Source organism: Limulus polyphemus, unplaced genomic scaffold (assembly GCF_000517525.1).
Source record: "Limulus polyphemus unplaced genomic scaffold, Limulus_polyphemus-2.1.2 Scaffold3037, whole genome shotgun sequence".
In the NCBI taxonomy this organism is placed as follows: domain Eukaryota; kingdom Metazoa; phylum Arthropoda; class Merostomata; order Xiphosura; family Limulidae; genus Limulus; species Limulus polyphemus.
Window position 1 is genome coordinate 67,336 of NW_013668647.1, and position 26,459 is coordinate 93,794.

At 32.5% G+C, this 26,459-nt stretch overlaps 1 protein-coding gene and 1 long non-coding RNA gene across 2 annotated transcripts in view; one reads left to right on the forward strand and one right to left on the reverse strand.

Moving 5' to 3' along the window:
- Positions 1–2,273, forward strand: part of LOC111088042 — a 20,818-nt gene extending 18,545 nt beyond the window's left edge. Inside the window, exon 3 of the long non-coding RNA XR_002612663.1 lies at positions 2,262–2,273. This is a non-coding gene — a long non-coding RNA (uncharacterized LOC111088042). The remainder of the gene's footprint in view (positions 1–2,261) is intronic.
- Positions 1–26,459, reverse strand: part of LOC106468518 — a 100,197-nt gene that overhangs the window by 26,132 nt on the left and 47,606 nt on the right. Inside the window, exons 5-9 of the mRNA XM_022396852.1 lie at positions 20,475–20,570; positions 11,688–11,798; positions 8,906–8,991; positions 3,448–3,624; positions 1,945–2,000 (exon numbers count right to left, since the gene is read on the reverse strand). Coding sequence (XP_022252560.1) covers positions 1,945–2,000; positions 3,448–3,624; positions 8,906–8,991; positions 11,688–11,798; positions 20,475–20,570 — 526 coding nt within the window. The remainder of the gene's footprint in view (positions 1–1,944; positions 2,001–3,447; positions 3,625–8,905; positions 8,992–11,687; positions 11,799–20,474; positions 20,571–26,459) is intronic.

The following is a 26,459-nucleotide window of genomic DNA, read 5'->3' on the forward strand; positions in this document are numbered from 1 at the left end:
GACCATCACATTATAATGCCCCCACGGCTGAAAGGGCGAGCATGTTTGATGGGACGGGGATTCGAACCTGCGACCCTCAGATTGCGAGTCGAGCGCCTTATCCACCTGGCCATGCCGGCCCAATGTCAGGCTGTACCAGAATAAATATTTAAAGTGTACTGGCAGAAAATGCTGTGCCAAAATCTTGTCATATTCTTAGAAATTCAGGACATTTGCTAAAACTTTTACCATATTTTTTATTGCTTAAGCAGTTGTCTCATTATAAAGCTAAAAGGTAAACAATCAAAGGTCAGACACCTTAAAAATATCATGTGAAATGGCATATAATACATACACAGAATGTTAGTCAAACTTTCTACAAGAGCATTTAAATAATTTGTCATAATCAATAAAACTGACCAATACCACTAAAATTTCACTTGCATTATGGAGATTGTAAACTGCCACCAATAGCTCAGGTCTGTCCCTTTTCAGTTTGTTAACTAGACACACTGACAACTTACTTGGATAACACATCTCTATTACCTCGAAATAAATTTTAAATCTCCATTATCTTTAATGTCTTAACTTATCACCAGCTTTTTTGCTATAACATTGAGCACAAAAGTTTGCTGCTTTATGCTTATAGCTCAATGGCATATGTCATCAAACTAGGTGAATCCAGTATGTTTAATATACTGGGATTAGCTAATCAAATCACATGAAAAATACTGGGCATTCAATCCCCATCCCACAGTTTCTTGCACATAGCTTGTAAGTATGATCTATCATAAGGTCTGCATGGTGAATGATTGGCCATGGTTATTTCAGCCAAGCCTAGACTTCTAGTTCTTGATAGCCTATCAGACACAGGTAGCCCACTATTAATAAAATTATATTAATATCATATATAACTGTCTGCCACTTGACATACATTGTAGAAATAATAATTACAAAAATAATATAGATCTAGAATGCATGATAGCATTTTAAAATAAGGTTTAGCCAGGTGCTGTCACCGTAGTAGCCAGTGATTTTTCAACTGCCAGTTTGTTCTGAAAGAACTGCATATGGTAGTTAATAATATATGATAATGCTTTCACTGAATTCTTTAGTTCCACAAAGGGACTGGTGCATACTGCAAGTGTATGTGCATATATTTATTCATATATAAATATCAAACTTATTTTCAAAAAAAAATTATGTTTTAAAATTTTGAAAAAAGTGGCATAGCCATGGCTGTATCAGCTGTACTGAGTTTCTATGCCCCTTGTATATACAGTGTTATTGTTTAAGGCTCATAATTGTCAGCTGGAATATTTCACTTGTTTGTTTAAATATCTTTATCTTAAAGTTGTAAATAAATGTTTTCTGGGAAAACATTTCAGTAAGCCAAAAAATCACCACAGTATATGAAAATATTATGCAACAGTTAGTATCTTAAAGTTCTTGTAATGATATAACATAACACTTGAATCAGATAATAGTTCAATTTTGATGAGCAAGATACTGCACATAATGAGTCACAAACAAGGTAAATGTTTTTTCTAATATTTGAATACTTTATCAACTGATTTTCTATTTTTAAAGTTCTTGGAATATAAGTTATTAAAACATTTACTTTCATTTACACTTTTCATGGCTATTTCCATAAGTTAGCATTTACCTACACTGAAAATGTATTTCTGATAAATACCTCTGCTCAAAAAATAGCTTTTCTCGACTAGCACTTCCCTCTATAGGTGCAAATTTTGAATGCATGCCACTAGCTTTCCACCTCCCGCTTTTGCATATACACATGCAAATGACTATGCAGCAGCTCTCCACCAATAGGAGTGGAACACCGCTCGTATAGTAACCAGTGCCCTCTTCACATCTGCACTTGTTAATCACTTTGAGATTGGAAGACCTACACCATCATAAAAAAAAGTTATATATATATATTCCTGATCAGGCACAACTTGCCACAGAGTTGGTTCCACAATACAATAGCAAAAGTCCCCTGAAAAAATAACAAAAGTCTGAAAAACAAAAAGAAATCTTTTAAATACCAAACCGTGAAAATGTAAATAAATAGTACAGAAAAACTAATTTAGCAGTATAATGGAAAATGTCAACAAATCTGCAAGCAAATACCAGCACATCTGTACAGTACTACTGCTAATCGAGAAGTGATTAAAGAGTGCAGATGTGAAGAGGGCACTGGTTATGATAGGAACGGTGTTACACGTATTGGTGGAGAGCCGCTGCATAATCACTTGCATGTGGATTTGCAGAAGCAGGAAGTGGAAGGCTAGTGGCGTGCATTGAAAATTTGCAACGATAGAGAGCAGTGCTAGTCAAGAAAAGCCAGTTTTTGAGAAGAGGTAAGATATCATATTGGAGGAATGGTATCTCTTCAGAGACTACTCAGTATAATAAATGTTGTTACTCTACCATTTATTGGGTATCATCAAATATCACAATGTTCTACTCAGTGAAAGAGTCTGTTGAAACTAAAAAAAACAATGAATAGTGATAAAAAAATAATGCAATTCTTAATAATGTATATGACGTTTTGCAGACTAAGTAACTTATATACTTGTATCCTAGATCACCACATGATCAAGATGTTTTTTTAGTATCCAGCACGCATATAAAGAATTCATGTATTAATGAAACAAATACACCATTAAAAACAGAATGGAGAATATTATTACATAACACTTTAATTATTAACTACACACTTTATCAGTGAATAAATAAACAGAAAATTCTTGCTTTTACCCTGCCCTTAATACAAATCCAATATGACATAAACCACTCAATAGTAACAAAGAATAGCTATGTCTCCTTCTATTCTCTAACTAACTGAAAATTAAGTTTATATGAAAGGTAATAGAGTAAAAACACAATATTTTTTGGAAGAACACAAGCTTATGTTAAAATGGCATAACACTCATAGTTACTTGTATGTTTAGAAAAGTTGAAAAATCACACTATGTTAAGAACTTATCACAAACTCAAAAAGTCGTGGGAGGTCTGTCAAAATAATATGGAAGAGGATGAACTAACGTTATAAATATAAGTGTTAGACATATCAACAGAACATGTTTTTAAAAGAAACTTGTTTTTCAACTAAATATAATACAGTAGTTTAATTTTACTAAGAATGCAAATGCCACTGTGGGCTGAATGCATTCAGTGTCAATGCGACAATTAGGAGAGTGGGTCAAAGTCATTTGATTCTAAAATAAGTGAACATTTAGTACAGTGACAAAAAAAAACTTTAAAAATTGAATCTGCCTGGTGTCTAGAAATTGTTAGAAAAAATTTTGAAAACTTATTGGTCTTTTTAGTCTGGTAGTCTTAATTACATTTTGCCATCATATCAATGCTTATTTACAGAATAGTTTTGTGTGCATCTTTAACTGTGGGTGAGTGTTGATTCTAGCTTCTTAAAGTTACAATCACTTAAAAATAACATACTTTTTAGTGGTGTGTATTTTCCATGAATTTCTTGATTTGTAACTGCCTTTCTGATTTTCCATGCCTAACCTTTCCATCAAGTCACTCAGCTGTGTATACACTTTGGTGCATTCCCCATGGAAGACAGCTTCTGCTGCGAAGAAAGACTGGAGGTTCGTTACCAAGAATGGAATACGGCTGGTAAAGAAAACAATGTAAACCAATGACTTTTCAGAAAAAGATTAAAAAGCCACAATATATGTTGTAATATAAATCAATTAGTTCTTAAGAAAAAAAACATTCTGAAAAAAAAAAAAGCAACAAATAATGTGAAATAATATAAAAACAATTTTCGAAAAAAGCTTAAAAGATATAACAAAAATTAAGCAATATAAAATGAGAACTCTTCATCAAATATCAAAACACAAACAAGACATACAGTGAGATAAACCACTTACTTTTCAGACAAATATCTAACAAATACCAAAAACAACTAAACTTTGTTTCAAAGTATTTAGCATAACATATAAATAATCAGGGTCACATGTGAACAATAAAATCTTTATACACACACACATGCATTAACATTTTCTTATAAAAGCATACCATCTAGAATTAGTACTTCTTGAAAATGATCAAAGTGCAACAACCAATTTTTTGTAATCCATATTTTTGGATTACAAAAGGCTTGGACAAAAAAAGGCAAACAGCAGTGTAAGTTTCCTGAATAGGTTACAATCAACACTAGTACCCTCTTAGCACCTTTAATATTAGAGTATTACATCATTTTGGGAACATGGAATGAAAAGTAAAGAACTTGAAAACCAATATCAAGACAGAAACTGGGAAAAAAATTGATGTGTCACAAAATGGTTTGAAATTGACTTAAAGGTTTTTTTTTTTGTTAGTAAGCACAAAGTTGCTAAATGGACTATCTGTATTCTGCCCACCATAGGTTTTGAAACCTGACTTTTGGTTTAAAAAGCCCTCAGATTTACTGCTGAGCCATCATGGAGCTTAGTTTTAGGAAAGAACTATCTTTGGAGTTATATGCATGAATAATTCTTAGATATTTACAATAATAATAAAAAAAATATTTAATTATATTTATAAAACTGAATAAGAATGGATATAACTTATAAAAGTTGCAACAAATTAACATGTTTAAATTCAAACTGATGTACCCAATAAAATTTTACAATTCACATATGAAATTTTAAGCAGGCAAATAAGCAAGTACATATAGAGATGTACTTGAAATAATAGATAAGATGTATTAATGACTGACAATTCTTTTGATACAACCTTACTCTCTACTTGAGAAACATTCTAAAACGTTTAGTAAAATCCATTCAAAGTTGACACTTTTATATACCAGTCAGTGATCTAATGATAACTTTGTGTAACATACACTATACCTGAGCTCACTGACATTCTAACTGTGTTAAAAACATATGAAATGTGACACAAGATGGGTGCATGTATACCACCTAAAAATGATGACAGTAAAAAAATACAATCTACACCTTTAATTTTAACTTGCCTTTTTTTTTTGTAAAGTAAAAGATAAAAAAACTTGCTAAAAACCTGTATGATAGTGTTGAGTTGATTGTGTTTATATTCTATACATCTTGTCATTTCAAAACCAAAAATGAACATTGATAAAATTACACTTCACAAAATTAACCTAGTTTACACTGTTAAGTTGTTGTCATGCAATTTGCTAATATAAATAGCATCTCAACCACTGTTTCTCTGTCATATCCCAACTGACCTGAAGAACCCTGGTAGTGGGTAGAATGCCTTTTTGGCACTAGATATAGCAGATAAAGTGTGGTTGATATTATTATACGATCTTCTCTACTTTCACTCAAAAGTTCTTTTTAATAATTCATAGGCTTAAAATAAATGTAATCTAGAGGATTAAATTTTGCAATCTTTGCTTTTTTACTGACCTTATTACTTTATTAATAACAATCAGTTTTCATTCCAGTAATGTCCAGTATTTCTCTTTAAAACTCAACATGGGTAAATTAATATTTAAATGATTTATTACAGTCTTAATGGTATATAAATTTCATTAAAATTCGATTTTTTATTCATTTTATACATTTGTAAAGGTTGAATATGCTTGGAACCTCACTATGTTATTACAGTCCACATCATGCTATATCTGCTGACCGTGCATCTTGAAAATGGCTCTGCAGCATACTTCCCATTGTAAGAATGTCATGTCCGAAGCAAACTATTTCTCCCTGCTTGCTTTCCATTAACCATTTAGCGTATGTCTGTTGTATGGAAGACTATGAACACCTATTTTGTTCACCTAATTTTGCTTAGTAAATGATTGTGATTGTTGGTTTCAGCAATTGTACTCTTCTGGCTGATCTCTGACTGATATAAATATACATTCATCTATCTATCATTTAAAAAACACAAGTGTGGTGAAATTGCATGAAATAAAGTATATTTATTAGCAATGATGGCAATTTAAGTTAAAGTAGTAACACCACCAAAGCAAGTTTCCTTCCAATTCCTATTAATATCCTTTTTTTATAATCTCTTCAATATCCATTTAATATGAGAAATGTTAGAAAGAAAGTTTACAACCATAATTTGCAATCTACAGTGATTCAGATGTTTTATAAACCTTTCTGTGAAAGATGTTGAAATTGAACATTTCAGCTTTTATAATGCTGGTGAAAACAATGTTACTGATTTAGTTTGTTTTGATTTATGATGCTCCTAGTTGTAGAAGAAAACTTTTTTCTATCAAAACTTAGAAATACATTAGTTTACAGTAAAACCTGCAATATTATTTCCAATTATTCTACAGATTTTTCAAAAAATTTAAATTTAACCCTTCCCAAATAGTAACTACTAGATCCCTGGTGGTCTAAACTACATTTTGCCGTCATATCTTATTATATTTTAGATATATCAGTGATTACTTATATAGAATATTTCTTTGTGTATCTTTTTCTTTGTCCTATCAAAGTACAATTTCCCATTATAGCAGTTTAAGTGAAGTTAAATGTTTAATACATTTTTTATCCATAACAATATCTAGTGGCCAAACTTTGTTATATTTTCTACAACACATTTTTGTGACAATTTTATAACTATTGCTTCATGACATTACATTGGTAAACAATTTATTATATTCTGCATTCCTATGCAATACTATTATTTTAGGTGCCTTATAAAAAAATTAAGTAGATGTGCAATTTGACTAAGTTTTTTGAGAGGCAAATTGGATACTCAACTCTGCCTTTGGTGAAAACCCTACAATGAAAGTCTACAAGTAAAATTGAATGTTCAGTCCATATTGGGCTTTCTTTTTTAAGCTCTTATAGTGTACTTTAAGTGTCTTACCTTAAAAGATTTACAGGTTATTTTAAGGAGACAACACTCCTCTGTCTCTTTACCCTTGAAAATGCAGAAAATACACACAAATTGGTTAAAAATGAGCAAAATCTCTGTATGAGTTTTTAGTAGCATTAATCCTCCAAGAAAGTTGTTGCAAGACAAGAGAAGTGGATCCGAAATGAAGAGGTGTAGAAGGTGAATTGAGAAACTGGGCAAAAATAGCAAAGATGGTAAACATGTGATTAAGATTTCTACTATCTGAGCTTGGTACATTTAATGCATTACATTTGATAATATTCTTGAATTTTTCTTCTACAGAAAACTATATTCTACATTAAAAAGTAAGAAATATCCTTAAAGATATTTTAATTATGAAATAATTTTCTAATTCAGGCTTAAGCACTTATTCTAACCCTAGTATAAACTGGAAGTTAAATGATGTGAATTAAAAAAAGAACAGGAAACTTAAATAGCATCAACATCTTTATTCTACACATTGTAGCTGGATGTTTTATTACTGTATATTTTGGTTATTGTGGGGAAACAAACCAAAATGCTCAATATTTTATTTACGATCTTTGACCTGTAGAATTTTGTTGTGGTCTGAGTTTTATTTATAATAGCTACTGCAGTAATAATTCTACAAAATATTTTTATTTTTTAATATATGGGAATGTTGATTGTGAATTTGGACTACTAAGTTAACCCACCAAGTTTGGTCTGGATAGGTGTACTCATTTAGAAGGATATATGTCCACAAACAGACAGGAAGTTTTTCTTCATATTGGATACTTACAGCACTGGTATGGTGATTTATATATGTGAAAAATGTCTGTACCCTGTACTTATACAGAGCTGTATAAGTATGGATGCAAATCATCTCAAACTAATGGTTATTAATTAAACATGCCAATATGCAGAAAAATGCTAAATTTTATTCATACACAAAATAATTTGTAAGTCATTAGGGATGCAAATTATTATTATTATTTTAGCTGCAGTGCCCATCATGACATCAATAATAGGTGCTAATTAATTACAAAACCATATAGAAAGCTAGAATGACTGAACAAGTAATTTTTTCCACTGCAGTGTTAATGATGGCATCAATATGATAACAGTAATAATACATACTTACGACATTGTCTTTTTACATTCCAATTTATAAAATTAGATAAGTTGGACATGACAGTTTGTTTAATACAGGTAGTTGCATGTTGGATAGTAATGTGCACCAGAATAGTAGTTTTTGTTTTTTACATTAAGGCTAAAAAGAGCTACCAAAAAGAACTAATCTAAAATCTGTTTATAGGTTTTTAGATATGAATAAAATAGCATTAAAACACAAAAAAACAATCATCACTAGAGTATGAAGCAAGGAATGATGGACATCACTCATTGTTTGAGACTCTATTGAAAATATAATGAGATCTGTCATTATTTCCCTTTATATAAAACAACTATAGATATAACAAATGACTTTAGATTATTACTGATAATTGAAATTGTAGTGTCTACCTCATTCAATCCTTTGAAGTTTGGTATTTGCTAACATCCATCACGACGTTAATGTAAATAATTTATATAAAAAGCATTTTCAACATTTTTTAACAATTGATTGTTATTCTAATTAAAGATAAAATGCTATAAAAGTTCCTGCTTAGAAACATGAAAAATATATGTTAAAATTAAATTTTTTTAATATTTAATTAACTGGTATCAATAATGCAGACTTGACATGCATGCAAAAAACTGTGAAGGAAGTTTATATAAGAAAGGACTACAATGGTTCTCTAAGCATCATCTTTTTTTTTACAATTTCTGGTGGTATATTAAAAAAGTCAGTGGTACATATGATTTATAAATCATTCACGATATACAATCAAAGATTCTTTTCAGAAATTTTCCAGCAACACATGTAAATAATAAACAAAAACAACACAACTTCAGGTAAATGGCCATTATTTCACCATGAAAAGAAAATGGAAGCCACAAATATAAGAACTTGAAAATATATTAAACTACTTGAAGTTTTAAAAAGGCTATATTCTTAGCTACACATTTTTTCTCTCATTTTTATACAGAAATGTTGCTATAACTTAAAACTCACCTGTCATATAGTGATGGTAGATCATCGTGCAGTTCTTTATTAAGAACTTCATATGAACGTTTGGCTTCATCAAGGTGTTCTCTGGCCTACACGTGATGCATTAAAAATGCAGTCTATGAATTATTATGAAATAATTGTAACAGAAGCATTAAAACAGAACACTAGTTTGAAATGTAATTATAATTGATAATTCAATAAATATCAATAAACCTAATAGTTTTACTTTTCTTTGCTGAATTACTTACCCTTCATATAAGCTATAAAAACAAAATATTTTCTTGCACATGATTCAAACACTACAATCAGCATACTTGAGACTATTATCTCAGCTGTAATGACAACACCAGTTATGTTCATATAGCTAGCTATTTGAAAACTAAATAGTGTAATTTCTTGGGTAATTGGTTGCAAATCTAGACCTAACTTGCCTTTCAAAATGTACAGCTGATAAATGATCAAGCCAAAATAAAATGCAATGAGGTGACAGAACAAAGGTCAGTGCATTATTTAATGAAAATACTTTAAATCAACATTTTGTTTCTCTAGGTATAAAGTCAACTTTGTCTATCACATGCAGTATTTTAAATATTTTCAAATACCTAAAACAACATACAGATAAACAAAAGGCATGGTAACTGTACCTAGTTTAAGATATTTCAACTCTAGTCTTAAATTTTCTCTAGTTGCCAAAAAGTTGTTTTTCTGTATTAGTAACCACTACAAACTCAAAATAGCAACATAGTGACCTCTCATCCTCTGTGGTTCAGCATTAACTTTCTGGATTTACAATGCTAAAATCCAGGTTTTGATTATTCAGAGTGGACAGAGTGCAAATAGCACACTGTGTAGCTTTGTGTTATATGAAACCAAAACTGACCTCTCATTACCAAAAAAAAAAATACTAGTAAATATGAATCAATTATCTACAAAGGTATGCAACCAAAATTAAAATAACATTGAAAGTATTACTCTTAACAATAAAAATAATCTACATTAAAGGGTAACTACTTACAAATCCTGTACTAGTACACTCAACATGAATATATGCATCTATTGATAAAGTAACCATAAAGCTGAGCTGTAGCCTCAAGGTAATTCTAGTATCACACTTCAAGAATATCTACATCAAATAAATGTATACTTACAAGTATTAGCATAATACTAAAGCACTTTATAAAAATCAAGCATTAAAATAATCCCATTATTTTAGCCTTAAAATCATATAACTCTTCCCCATTTTCCTCTTCCAAATGGTTCATGAATTCTAAAATATATCTATTCTTACTGGACCATCTCTTAAGTTTTATTTCATTTTATAAGCAAGGTTAATACACTTTTGAACACAAAATCCAAGTATTTTGAAGGATATATGTTCAAGGATATTCTTCAAATCTTTAAGGGAAAAGTTTTATTACATGAAAAAAAAAGTAAAAATAATATGTGTGTGTATTTTTTATAGTAAGGCCACATCAGGCTATCTGCTGTGTCCACCAAGGGGAATTAAACCCCTGATTTTAGTGGTGTAAATCCATAGACTTACCACTGTCCCGCAAGTGGACAGTAAAAATACAAAAATCAAATTAAAAAATTACTAATATTTCAAGACAAAAAGCATAACAACTAAAGATACAGCAGACAAATAATCTATGTTTAAATTTCAAAAAATAGTACTAAGATGTTGTTTGAAGGTAAGCACAAAGCTACACAATGAGCTATCTGTGTTCTGCCCACCACGGGTATCGAAACCCGGTTTCTAGCATTGTAAGTCTGCAGACATACTGCTGTACCACTGGGGAGCCAGTACTTAAATATATAATCAAAAAAATTAAATAAGATCACTCTTGAACGCTGTAAATTGTCATCAATATTTTCAAAAAATAAATTTAACATTTAAATTTACTAAATTGAAAAATAATGTATGGCTTTAGACTTATGGTTTTAATAAGGTTAGAAAGATAAAAAAATTGTTATATATAAGATTACAATATATACCTTTTAATATGTTTATATTTTAACAGAAAGGAGGAGGCACAAGGTATGATTTTAATTATAGTTTAAAACAAAAATATATGTATAACAAATAATAAAATTATATACAAGCTAACAGCAACAACTATCAACACTTTAATGACTGTATAAAAGAGAAAAATGGTTTCAGAAATAGTGGTTTAAACAACAAAAATATATGTATAACAAATAATAAAATTATATACAACCTAACAGCAACAACTATCAACACTTTAATGACTGTATAAAAGAGAAAAATGGTTTCAGAAATAGTGGTTTAAACAACAAAAATATATGTATAACAAATAATAAAATTATATACAACCTAACAGCAACAACTATCAACACTTTAATGACTGTATAAAAGAGAAAAATGGTTTCAGAAATGGTGGATTAAACATCAAAAATATATGTATAACAAATAATAAAATTATATACAACCTAACAGCAACAACTATCAACACCTTAATGACTGTATAAAAGAGAAAAATGGTTTCAGAAATAGTGGATTAAACAACAAAAATATATGTATAACAAATAATAAAATTATATACAACCTAACAGCAACAACTATCAACACTTTAATGACTGTATGAAAGAGAAAAACGGTTTCAGAAATAGTGGATTAAACAACAAAAAGTATATGTATAACAAATAATAAAATTATATACAACCTAACAGCAACAACTATCAACACTTTAATGACTGTATGAAAGAGAAAAATGGTTTCAGAAATAGTGGATTAAACAACAAAAATATAAAAAAAAGAGCTCACCTTTCCTATTTTCATTTCATCTCTTTTCTTACCAGAATGTAACAGAGCTTCTAAATTATGCCTACTGCTGTCGTAGTCAACCATCTTTCTGTTTCGTTTAGCTATTTTTGACTAAAAAAAATAATTTTTTTTAGAATTAAATGTATTTCAAACAGGTATTTACCTCCTCTGAACTACTAAAAGCCTTTCACTGTTGAGTTTGCTCTCATTCTGTCAAAAAAAAATGTGATTAGAGTTCTGAATGTCCTTCCCACAATGTAGAGCAACTGTCAACTTACCTATAGTCCTCACTCTTCCACCTTCCATGTTACTCATTGTTCATGCATCAGGAGAAAGTCTCTCAGTTCTGCTTTCCCACCATAGTCTGGATATTACTAAAAGTCAGTCTTTCAGTACTGATTCCAATCGATTTTCTTTTGCTACAAACTTATTTCATTTTAACTATTTGTTATAATTGAAGAGGAAGAATATTTGTCTTACATTTGAATGAAAACAAATGAAATACAATTTGAAGACTATTTCAAACCAGGACTGATTGACCAATGTTCAGGTGCATTGAAATGAAACAAAAATATACAAAAACAATCCTTGTTACATTCCTCTGTTAAACAATGTAGGATCAAGGGTTTTTTTCAAGGTTGAGAGGAATTAAAGTGAATGGTAACACGTTTTAAAAAATTTATACCACTAAAATTTCTGTCAATTTATTGCTTTTGCTACCTTTGATAAACCCCAAGATATCAGACAGAATTACTATAAAACCATAATTTAAAATAAAATACCTAAATCTGAAGTAAAACAATTAGACAATTAATTATCATTATTATAGACTACAAAACTCTGAATTATATACATTGACACCTATTTGAAACAAGAATAAAATACGTATAACACATGCACATGCTCCCTACAGACTCATAATCTAATTTTCCACTGCTGGGTGTTGATTTTTTGAAACACCTAAAAATTCATATAAAAATATGAAATTACATCAGCACATGTATCAGTGTAAAACAATGTATGCCAAGTATAAAAACTGAAATTTCTGTCAATTTATTGTTTTTGCTACCTTTGATAAACCCCAAGAAATCAGACAGATATCAGATAAACTTTTAATATCAAGTCAGTAAACTCTTATTTTTTTTGTGTTTTAAGCAAAATTAAACTTGAAATTTGAGTATTTTTCATGATCTTCTAATAGAGAAAATAAATATCTTTCTTCCTCCTCAACTATAAAAAAAGGTTTAAAAAAAATAAGTCAGTAGGAATGGATCATCAAATTTTAAGTATAGGACCAGAAGTGGAAGAACCAGGACCAAGACCGACTTTTATCTCCATGATCCTGATTTCTCAACTGCAGTTGTTATGGAAAACCATAAATCTACAGGTTGAAGAAAGATAGGTGCAAATGTATTTCACGGATTTGTACCAAGTTGAAATTAATTTTTATTATAATCATGTAAAATTCCAATTAAGTAGACTTACTTCTGAAATACCCGCTATGAGATGGCAAAGGGAACCAGAAAGCGAACCATAAGTACCACTAGTTTATCAAAACCTGAACCCATGGGCAGAAAGCCTAGACCACTACAAGCGAAAGATGCAATCACTCAAGGGTTTAAGCAGAGTCCAGAACTAGGATGAAAGTCAACAGACTACATTCAAGAGATAACAGAATGGCATATTTTACTTAATCCTTTAAAAACACAAGCCATAATATTCAGCAGAATGCTCAAAAGAAACAGGAAAAAAGTTAACCAACTCAAGCTCATCCTCTATAGTACTGAAATCAAGTTTACTAACTCAATTAAATTCTTAGGTTTAACCTTCACCAACAGACTCACATGGAATGCACACTTTATGCAAATCATTAAGAAAATAAATCAAAGAAAATAAGTGGCTATGCAAAAGGTTGCAATGCCCAAACCATATTATTAATTTACAAAATGTACATCAGACCAGTCGCTGAATATGCTAACGCCATTACATATAACATGTTCGACAACTTATATAAGTCATTAAAAACAGCACAACTAAAAGCAATTAGAATTCTTCAGAACCACAAAGAGATGTGAATAAAAACCTGGAGAAACATGATAAATGATTTTGACTGCTCCTTTCTGAAGGAGATCTGAGATTTCCTAATCCAGAATGTGTAAGCAAACTGGATCAGAAGAAAAAGACAATGACTGAACAGAAAGAAGAGGGGGGGCAATGAAAATGAAGGTAAGGATCAAACTGAAGGACTTTTGAACCCAAAGATTTCATAAATCAACAGATGATCTGAGACAATCCCATCCCTAATAGTCCACTTGGAGGATTCATCCAGAACATAAGAGTTAATAAATTGGCCAAGAAGATCCACCTTGCTTAATTGCTTTTCCATCAGAAGGATGAGAGCAGCTAACAACTAATAACTGCACTAAAAAGAAAACCTAAAACTGAGACAAGTCATAGCACACAGGTAAGAAAACTGATAATGGAAGACTCCCCTCATCCACAATAACTAGTTAAGAACTTAAGAAATTAGATGAGTAGTGGAAGATGACCTCACTAAAAGATCAAGTGGTGAATAAACAAAAGGAATTGAAGACCTGCAACATTCTGCTGATTTCTAAAAGCATCAGCAAAGAACTGGAAGTTATAAAGATTCAAGAACTGAATCATCTGACATGACACAAGTAGTTTTATACATAACAGAAATTGGTTCAATTCATTTTTTGGAAAACATAATTTAATAATAAAGAAAAACACTAACTTAATTACATGAAGCATTTATTAGATGTTTCAGAATCTTCAGAATTCTATCTTCAGTACCTCTAGAAAACCTGAAGATGGAATTCTAAAAATGTCCAATAAATGCTTCATGTAATTATGTTCATGTTTTTCTTTATTATTAGATTGGTTCAAGATTTGAAATAGACTATACTTGAGAAAAAAAGAGGGAATCCTCAATAGCCATGGTACATGAAAAATTTTTAGGCAGGATTAGAGGAAATTAATCTGAGAGACATTTTTTTCATTTTTATTAGCTACATTTTTGTGCACCAGCAATACCAAGTGTGGAACATGCATATACTTGATCAATTTTATTACTCATCAGGATCTCTACCAGCCTACCCTCAAATTGAAAGTTTTTTGGGCAGGATTAGAGTAAATTAATCTACGAGATCTCGGCTTGTTTGCTTGGTGCTTTATGGTGCAAAGCAACGAGGCTATCTGCGCCAAACAACCAGTAAAAACAGTGAAAGTAAATTAGAGTAAAATGTAAAAATACAGCGAGATAAAACCAAAATATGTCCAAAATTTGGATAAAAGATATATATATATATACAATTAAAAAGGCAAGTAGTGCATAAAAAATTAAAAATACAATCAAGTCGGACAACGTCACCATCGCCAATGACACTGTCCAACGTCAGGGGTAAACTCTTACAAAACACGTGTCTAAAATGGTGCCACCGCTCACGGTCGTAACGACGGCACAAGAGTAAAATGTGGGCGATTGTGATTTGAGTGTCACAATGGCTACACATTAGTGGGTCAATACCAGATAAAAGAAAATGATGGGTGAAAAAAACTGTGACCAATGCATAGCCTTGCCAGGACAACTTCCTCCTTCTGATCCTTACAGAAGCAAGATGGCCAAAGACCAACCGAAGGCTTGATCTGAAAAAGCTTGTTATGATGTTGCTCACCCCAAGTCAACTGCCAATTGGCACAAAGCTGCGCCTTGAAGACAGGACCATAGTCCATGTTGGGGACAGGCATGGTTGTGACGGCATCAGAGCAGACGGACTTAGCTGCGGTGTCAGCGAGCTCGTTCTTATGAATACTGACATGGCCAGGTATACAAAAAAACTGGATGTAAACAGAAGATAGAGAAAAATGGGCCAGTCGTTGTTGAATATCGTTGAGAACAGGGTGAGAACTAATGTTAAGTGATTCCAGGGCCAGTAGATAGCTAAGAGAATCAGTGTAAATAGTACAATCACTGTACTGCATAGCTTCTACATGATCCAGGGTAAGAGAAATAGCATACAACTCAGCAGCAACACAGAAACTGTCGAGGGGATCCTGCAAGCAACTACTGAGCCACAGCAAATCATGACATAGCCTACAGAATAACATAATTTCGAACCTCCGTGTAAATAGGAAGAGAAGAATGGCTCAAAAGATGTTTAGCAAAAAGGTGGAAACTTCCAATCAGGAGTATCCACCTTCCTCAGATGACTCAAGGAAAGGTCACAGGAAGGGATAGTAATAAGCCATGGTGGAATGGGCTGATCATTGGAGACAGCAATGTCATCCAATGCCAGACCCAATTGAGCCAGTTGTGCCCGGATACGAAGGCCAAAAGGAGGAATTGCAGACCATCTGTTCTGAAAGAGCATGGCCCACTGAGGTAGAAAGACACAATCCCAGGTGGGATGCTGTGGTAAGGATCGAAGCTTGGTAGCATATTGTAAAGAAAGTTGCAAATGACAGAGGTAAAGAGGAGGTTCGTGGGAATCAGTGTACAAACTCGGGACTGGAGAGGTGCAAAAAGCCCCAGTACAGAGCTGAAGTGCCACATGGTGAATGGGGTCCAGCATCTTCAAGGCTAAGGTCCTGGCAGAACCATAGACCAAAGACCCATAGTCCAGTTTGGACTGATCCAGGGCATGATAGATCCTGAGCATAGAACATAGGACACAGAGGATGTTCAGAGCCCTTGCACACTTGATACGTAACTGTTTGATGTGCGGAATGAAGCTAAGCTTACGGTCAAAGATAAGCCCCCAATAACTTTACCTCATGGACCCCACAAATAACTATATCACCGAGACAGAGCTTGGAATCAGAGTGGAGACCCTGTTGGCAGTAAAAATGCATGCAAATAGTTTTGGAAAAAGAAAGTGTAAATCTGTTTGCAGTGGTCCACGTCAATAATCGATTGAGGCCAGTCTGAAACTGCTGCTCTATAAATCTCATGTTCGACGACTTCCACATCTCGTGTCAGTCGTCGACATAGAACCCATTTGCAACAGTCGGAGGAAGTTGCTTAGTGATAGCATTAATTTTAATACTAAAAAGTTTGACACTGAAGACACAGCCCTGAGGGGCTCCAAGTTTCTGTGGAAAGGAACGGGAAAGAGTTGAACCCACATGGAGTTGGAATTGCCTGTTCAGTAAAAGTTTTGAACAAAAATGGGTAAATTGCCATGCAACCCATAGGAGTGGAGGTTCTGCAAAATACCATACCTCCATGTAGTGTCATAAGCCTTCTCGAGATCAAGGAATACAGAAACAAGGCTTCCCTGATCGACGTTTCAAGTCAAATCAGATGGTCCACGGTGGAGCACTATCGACAGAAACCACACTTGGTAGGTGAGAGGAACGTGTTCGATTCGAGGAACCAAACAAGATGAGCATTAACCATCCTCTTTAAAAACCTTACAAAGACAACTAGTCAAAGCGATGGGACAATAATTAGAAAGAATCTTGGGATCCTTCCCAGGTTTAGAGAAAGGGAGGACAAAAGCCTGGTGCCAAGCATCAGGAAAAACATGCTCCTGCCAAATCCAGTTAAAAATAACCAGAAGAATAGCAAGAGAGGCAGGAGAGAAATGGCGCAGCATCTCATAATGAACATCATCAGGTCCGACTGAAGAAGAGAAAGTTTGAGTTCCACCAGTGTAAAGGGGCGATTATAGTCATAGATACGATTGGCCCAAGACTTGATGGCCAAAAAGGCAGAGGAAGAAACAGAAGTACTAGAAGCACGAGAAAAGCTGTGATGAAGAGCATCAGCAACTTCCTGGCCATTGGAGAACAAGATGGAAAGGGGATGGGAAGCATACCTCCAAGTGGAGAACCCCTTCGGTTTATGGCCACGCCATTTGTCTTTACTAGATGAAGGTCAATGGACTTCCTTGGATCCTGCCCTTGATCGAGTGGGCAGATCTCTGTCATTAGAGTAAGAATCCAATGATTGAGGACGTGATCAAATGATCGTCCAGCATCTAGGGGCCAAAGAAGGACCTGAGCAGACACTGGAGGCTGGTGCCCAAGGAGGTTGACTCGGGCAGTCACTGGAAAGAATGGTGGGGACAGGTATTGGAGTAGACATAGACCGGTCAACTCTATTATCCATGGAGGTCAGAAGACCCCTCACATGGTGTGAAAAAGACTTGGAGGCATGAAAAGGTCCGTCTGCACCCTCACTGTAGCAGTGGAGCTTAGTGCAGTGGTATATGTCCGAAATGGAGTAGGGAACAATAGCTTCCGAGCCTCAGGGTAAGAAATGTTATTAATAGTCTTCAAAAGCTGTACCTCTTTCTCTTCCACCCACTTAGGGCAAGACCTACAGTAAGAGGGGTGGGAACCACTACAATTAGTGAGGCTCCAATTCACACTCGTAATCATCATGGTCCTTGCCACCACAATGAGCACATGTCACAGAACCCCTGACAAGATGTCTTTGAATGATCGAACCGCTGGCACTGAAAACATCGGAGAGGGTTAGGAATATACGACCGTATCCTACAATTCAAATAACCCGCCTTAACAGTGGCAGGTGGACATGGTGAGGAAAATGACAAAATGAGGCACCATAATTCCATCTTGACAAGTAGAGATCCTTTGAACTGCTGAAATTGCTTACCTGGAGAAACCAGCAAGGATCTCTGATTCGGAGATGGTCTTCAAGTCCCTCTTGACAATAATTCCTCATGAGGAATTCAAAGAAGCGTGGGGAGTAATCTCAGTGGGTATATCCCCAATGGTCTTTGAATTCAGGAGGAGTTCACTGTGTTTTGGTGTTGATGTTTCGACCAAGGTATCCTCAGAACGTAGTTTCTTGACTGACTTTGGAGAGCCAGCAAGCCCCTCTAATCCCTTCTGAATAAAAAAGGGAGACATTTGCCCTAAAGATTCATCAAACAGTGAATGCAGGATCAGAAAGCGAGGTACAGGTCCATATTGTGGTGGGGCCTGCTGTTCAGAGTCTTCTAGGCATGGTAGTTTACCGATTAGCAGAGTTTTGACACTTTTTATTAGGATTTGGGGGATCCATAATAAAAGAGAAAGGTTCAGTGCCCACTGACCCCACCCACCATGGAGTCTTATGAGAGGATGCACTACAATGTCAAACAAGGACCCTGCATCAACGCCAGGGTTTCATGAGCACTATACCCAAACACCAGGATCCTCTCCTTCCCTTCACGGGTCGCCACACATGGCAAACAAGTGGGTGGATGTTTAGATCCCAGAGGAAGTAACTGAAAATACAGAATCTTCCATAGAAGGTCCCCTCACCAAGTACAGAAATCCAAGTTGAGGGGAGAGACCTTGGGTGTGGTCAAATACATCAATTGAAAAGGTATGACCTCCTGAGTCCAAACTGTAATTAGATCTCAAATTAGTCAAGAGATGATGGAGCTATGAGCTAAAAGTTTGTACTTGAAAAAAAAACACAAAAAACTCATAGCTGTCCTATGAGCCATTATGTCGCAACTAAAAAGAGAAACCAAACAAGCAGAAGTTTCTTCAAGATTAGAACTAGCTGTGAAATCTTGAGCTTCAGACAATAAAGATGAATATATCTAAGCAAAATTAAGATTGCTCTTGTTCAACATTATGAGAAAATGACAACTATTTCATAATTTGAGCATATACATGACTGTGAAATAGGCTAGGGATATCAGTAGATAATTTGGCATTAATAACCCAAATATACTGATCAATAAGAGCTGACAATATGGCCACTGGATCTTTCTACACAGTTTTTGAGACAGACTGTACAAGCAAGATCTCCAGAGAAATTGAAGAATTTCTGATATTAAAAGAGGCACTGACTTCAAAATTCATAGTGTAGCAAAACTAACAGGATAACTGTCAACAAGAAATCTGTATTATAGTGGAAAATACAGCTTACGTATGTTCTCATGATGCATGTACAGTAAGTAACATAGAATGTAGGAGAATGAGGAACTCTTGAGAAAGTTGAGGCATACTTAGCATTGTGTCATACACATTCAGAACCTTCAGCCACATTAATGCTGAAAGCATATGAGTAAACTGAATAAGGAAAGGCCTTTATTATTTCAAAGGTAAATCTCACTGATTTGAATACATGTTGAACACTACTGCCAATGAAAAAAACTACTGGCATAAACACAGAGATAAACACATGCACATATCTATTATAATAATACTCAGTTTTTGTCTGTCCTAAAAATGGATGTGCACCTTACTATCTAAATACAGATGTGCATGCACTTCATTTTAACAGATGTAAGCAAAAGGTGGGTGTAAATATATTTTATAACACATTTTGTAAAACAACACATTAAAAGCTTATCAAAGTTTTTAAATAGGTCTAGCATTAAGTCATAGAATAACATTATAAGTTTATATATTGATAGTTTTAAGTATGGTAAAGTTTAGCCTGAAGTAAACTAAAGCAAAAAACATACACAAGTTGCAGTGTTAATTTATCTCTTTATCAAATATAAGCTGTACTTAATAGACTTAACTAATGTTAGGCCTAAAACAAGTGGACTTATAGATATCAGTGTCTGTGATTGGAATTCTTTTGCATTATTCTAGAAATCCTGTATTAAAAGAAGTACTATACAATAAAGATATTAATACATATTCATTTTAATACCTAATTTCAATTTACACAACTGTAACTAATATGAAGATTATTAAATTCTTTATAAAAGAAACAATAGCACATTTACAACATTACACAAAATAACAGATACAATAACATAATAAAATATAAGGTAGAAAACTTACCCTAATATCAGGAAACTGATTCATGTAAGAGTTCAATGGGGCAGAGACTTGGTCAGTAAGCTTCACACAAAAGTCTTCAACCAACAGCTCCAGGCTCTTTAAGAAATTTCATAACATACTCATTTATTTCCTTCACTGGTTTATATGTAACTCACAAATACTGGTACTGATTTACATATGTATCTTCATATATCACCATCAAGTGATATTGTTAACCAGATGCAATAATTTCATAGAGTCTGTTTTCATTCAAGTCATATAATTCAAGATGGAAAAACTTGGTTACAGAGGTTTTTGTTCTTAAGGAGGTGTTTTTTATTAAAAGTGCTTTAAAATTATTATTAAATAATACTTAAACTAATTCACTTTAGAATGTAAAATAAACTAGTGTTTGGTAGGCCTACTTCTCTTTTTAATTTGTTAATGCTATCACTCTTCATGTGGAGTTATTCTCAGGGCCAACATCAAAGTTTTGTTAAGATAATTTTGGAACTTCACTACAAGGTCTCTTATACAAAATTTCATAGGCCTGGCATGGATTGATGGTGAGTGCACTGGCCTTGCAATCTGAAAGTCACAGGTTCATATCTCATCATTAAACATGTTCACCCTTTCAGCTGCAGGGACATTATGATGTCATAGTCAATCCCACTATTCATTGGTAAAAAGTAGCCCAAGAATTGGCAGTGGGTGGTGTTGATTACCTGCTTTCCCAGTCTATCACTTATAAATTAGAGATGGATAGAACAGATAGCCCTCAAGTAACTTTGCTTCTGTTCTGAACAGTAATCAACAACTTAGGGTTTTGTTACCTTTATTATAATTACAAATATATTTAATTATTACACTTATGAAAAAGTCCATTTCTATATTTTGATGTGGTTAGTATTTCTAAGTAAAACACTAATTTAAAATAGCTGGAATGATGTCCCATATTTCTGTATTTGAGAGACATAAACAAGTTAACATTTTCCTCACTTATAAGTGTATTTCAGATAAATCCCTACTGAACAAAAAAAGCTATTACTTAGTGCATCTGCTGAGACAATTTTTGTATATGCCACAAACTTTGAACAGAATTACCACTCCTACACATATTAATGTAGACTGCATTAGCCTTTACAATATGCCTTGAGGGCACTGTTGATTTCTTTCAAGATTAATAATAAGTGTTAAAGGAAAAGAAAAGATAACATCAAAAGTTGATTATATGTGAAAAGGAAAAGAACCAAAATAACGAATTTAACAAAAGTTAAAATTTTACCATACCAAAAATGTATTTCCAGTAACAGTTTCCTTTTCTCTTAACTTTAATCAGGATAAAGTTATGTGAGAGGAGATAAGTGTCTATGAGAAGGAAAATCTTTGAAGATATTGTAGAAAAAATTAAAAGGTATGTTGCTTTTTCCATTTCCTAACTTTAATTATTTCTTTGCATTGTACATTGATGATAATAGCTAGAGTTAGTGATATGATAAATAAAATATAAACATTTACCTTAAAAAACTAGACATTATGCAAATGAAATATGGAAACTACAAGAATATGAAAAGTATTTTTATACTTAAAATAAAAATCCCCTTGCACTTGATTTGTTAAGAATTTGAGTGCAAGTAACTACAATAGATAAATAACAGATTTTTATTAAACACACTTAATTATAATAATGTCATTCTTTGAGCATAAGATACACTATTATAATAGTGGAAGAGTGTTTTCACGAAAAACATTTCAAAAATTTGGTTACAGCTTAGATTATGTATAGGTTTGGTAAAAAGTTAACTGTTATCACCTTCATTGTAAAAATTAAACGTTACTGTAGCTAGTGTGGATAAGTTAAGTGTTGTTACTTGTTAACACAATAATACTATAACATCTGAATATACTTTCTAGTTTCATTCTTATTCAATCACTAATGGACTTCAAATTTTGTAAGACAATGTTATAACTATAAAAAGATTTATTTTACAAAATAAATTGATGTTATAGGATTTTTATTTTGTTTGGCTTTAATTTTTAAACTTAGGCTACTTGACAAAATATCCAAAAATTCTACGTTTTTACTTTTGCAAAGTATGTGTTTGCCTAAGAAATAAAATGAGTTATGATTATTCATTTGCTTGGTTGGTTACAAAACATTTGAGTACCTGTGTAGTTACAGATACAACACTTAAAGCCCCAACATTGTCATAAACATGCTTATTAACATGCAAAACAATATTGCATTTTCTGGAAAAGTGTACACAGTATTATTATAACAGGTGAGTGATAAGATAATAAATCTTTTTATTGTTCATAAATGCTAAACAATGCAGTTGCATTGCATGAATAAAACATATTCTAGAAAGTCTAGAATTAAAAAAGTAACTTATTTCTAAATTATTACCCTTTCCCCCAGAGGGGGGGCGAGGGTATTTCAACTGGGTCCACGTGCTTGTCTGCACGTTTTCAAAAACTAAAAGACTAATGTATACAAACATTTTACACGAGATGAGAAGTCAGTATGGGACAGTTCTCCACAAGTTTGGTCTGGATCACTTTGAATTATTTTTGATCATGGGGAGATGGGCATTTTCAGACTTAAGGGCTAATAACTCTGTAAAGTGTGATCAGAGTTGTACCATATTTCATGGGCACATTAAGGCTAAGAATCCTAAACACACAACAAAAAATTATCCGGATCGTTGATCATTCTGAGAAGGATTTTCTGAATTTTCAAAGGTGAAATTTGACATTATCCAACATAAATGCATGCAATTTCAAAAAGGAGCAGTGGGGACAAGGGTGTGCAATCTCTCTGATTGCTCTTGTTGTACCTGAAATTTGAAGATAGGGTTTGTTTTAGGTTTTTCATATTTTTTGACAGTAGATAAAATTTTGTGAGACACAAATTTGAGTTAATTTTATACAGTAATTCTAACTATATTTCAACAATTTTAACTGAAAAATATTTTAAAATTGATATTTCATCATTTTCTGATAGTGTAATTTATCAAGAAAAAAAAGGTTCACACTTTCATTTCTGCACAACTGCAATGAGTTTTCCAGTAAACAAAACAATCCCCTTGTCAATAGCGTAATTTATCAAGAAAAAAAAAGGTTCACACTTTCATTTCTGCACAACTGCAATGAGTTTTCCAGTAAACAAAACAACCCACTTGTCAATTTTCTTTTAAAATTTTTCTGTCCATTCCAAAAAATAACTAATTTTGCTAAGAACCTATCAACCCTCAAGAATATATTATCCACTTCTTGATTTTTAAGCATTTCTCTTAGTTTTTATACAGGACTTGACTGATTAAGGTGCCACATGAACATAGCTATAAATAACTATAAAGAACGTTTAAATATAATTGGATGGAGCAAGAATTATGTTATGACATCAGAGTAGAGTAAATATATAAGTTCCTTTTGTTTGTGAATTGTGAAAGTATCTGTGTGTTAAATTATACTTGTTTTACAGGTAGAGAAACTTCCATGAATGGAAAAACATCAGATAACTTGAGAGATAAGGTAAACTTATGCAGTTTAGAGACAGAGAAACAAAGAAAACATATTGTTTGGAGAAGGTTTTGTCACCATCAGGTGCAAGTAATTCACCTAGACATAGGAATATATACAGTATTAAACAAAGAAGTCACATGACTGGAGACTGCTAAAGGCTTATCAAAGGTACCATCTGGTTCTTTGTACAAAATTATGGTGTTTTTACTTTTTAACAGATATACTATAGTTTTATTGAGTTGAAATGCTTATAACATGAATTTTTCAAATTGTCAGCAAATCAGGTAAGTTTAGTTACCTTTACTGTTTAGTAAGTATGATAGATGACTGCAAAATATTCTGATGAAAAATCTTTATTGAATATTATTTTTGTGTTTATCCTATTCAAGCAACATACATAAATAAACTGGCTAACTGGGAGCTAGTTAACTATGTTTAACTGCAACCATGATATGTTTTAAATAATGAAAACATCCTTTACTATCACAGATGAATAATATTCTAAAAACAAACATAATGGCAAATGCATGGTGGTGTTTAGTACACTAGGTATTCATTCAATTAGTAGGAAAAGTCCAGATTATTTTAAAAACAAATTAGTAGCAAATATATTTTTAAGGCAAAAAATAATTGTTTTGCAAAATGCACAAATGGTGACCAATGAGTAATTTTAAAATTACTTTAAAAAAATGGGATGAATAAAAAAAAAAAGAGTAATACCATGTTAGGATAATACAATAGTTGAAAACTTAAAACGTTTGCACACACTTTTTTCTTTCTTGTACAGGAAGGAGAATTGGAAAGGGTGTGTACTATTTGATTAATCAAATTCAATCAATTAACGAGCCCATATCTGTTAACCCTACGAATACAGGCTGGGTGAGATCCACCCAGCTAGTAACCACGAAAGTATCTATGAGAGTAATTATACTATAATTTTTGATAAGATATGCATACTTTTAAAAAAATGTATCTAAAATTATCAAGTTTCATTTGTGTATTCTCTATATTCTTCTAGGCAACAATCAAACGTTTTTTGAATAAAACTTTATATTTAATCTGTTATTTTATCAATGCTAACTCTATATAATGTTGGTCGATTTCACTGACCTTGTAACCATCATAAAAATTAGGAAATAAATCTAAATTACCTTTTTTATTTTAGAATAACTGCAAATTGTAACAGGAAACCACAAAAGTTTATTCTAAATAGCTTAAATCTTGTACCAGTATACGTGTATTTATATTTATGAATTTTTGTTTTATTGACATTTGAACCATGTCTGACCAAAAAGACCCTGACACAAGTTGAAAATTACCGCATCAAATGGTGTAATGCACAAGCTACTGGCATGTATATCCCATGAAGATTTTTAATATTTTTCTTTCATTATTTTATCTAATAAGTTTCTATTTTTTTACATTTGAGTTACTTTTATAATAATAAATAGTGAAAACAAATGAAAAATAAAAACTTGTAATTAAATATCAAACATTTTTATTTTTATTTTCAGTAAAGCTTTATATTTTATCTGTTATTTTCTTTACTGTAACATTATACTCGATTCTCCAGGTTGTAGGTAAGTAATCTAAGTATAACAAAAAAAATAACGGTTCCAAACGCAAAATAAAATGTACAGTATTGTTAGTATCTATCACAAAATTTCATAGTACTTATGGTTTACACTTCTCACCTTTTCACACTTATTTTCTGTAGTTATTTTATTGCTAGCAGATGGCTTAGAAACTAGAAGAAACAAAATGGACAACAGTATGGACAACTAATTTCCATAGTAAATCTCCCAAGAGTTTCTTCTAATCTTTTTACACCTATTTCCTGTGTTTATTCAACTGTTAGCAGCTGAAGTAGAAACCTGCCAAATATAAAGCAATGAATCACCATTGGATATTAACTGTGTCAAAGTACTCAAAAGTACAGTAGCACAGTTAATATCAAATTAGCTTTTGTAGCACAAGTCCCAGAACTTTTCCTGCTTTGAAAACACAGTGAGGTAGGATTTATCAACTTGTTGACAGTATAATGGTTACAATGAGAATTGTCTAAAATATTATAAAATGTTTATGCTATGGCTTTGTAGAAAGTCTGGGACAATCCAATAAACTTGGTAGATATTTAAATGTTGGTCGACATGCGGATGTTTTCTAGTCTATTCGAAGCCCAGCTCTGAAAATGTGTGGGATATGATTTATTGGCTTGTTTACTCAGTATAGCAGTTGCAACAAGAACTGTCTAAAGTACTATATAAAAGTGAAGAAAATATTTATGATATGGTTCTGTACAAAGTTGAATCCAATCCAATAAACTAAGATTTAGTGGTAATATAGGTGTGAAAGTGCTTTTGAACATCCTGTTTCCTATTTTCCCATGAATACACAGTAACCAATAAATGCATAGTTTCCAATATTTTGTAAGGTACAGTGAGGTTTCAGTTACCATGCTTTACATATATATATATATAT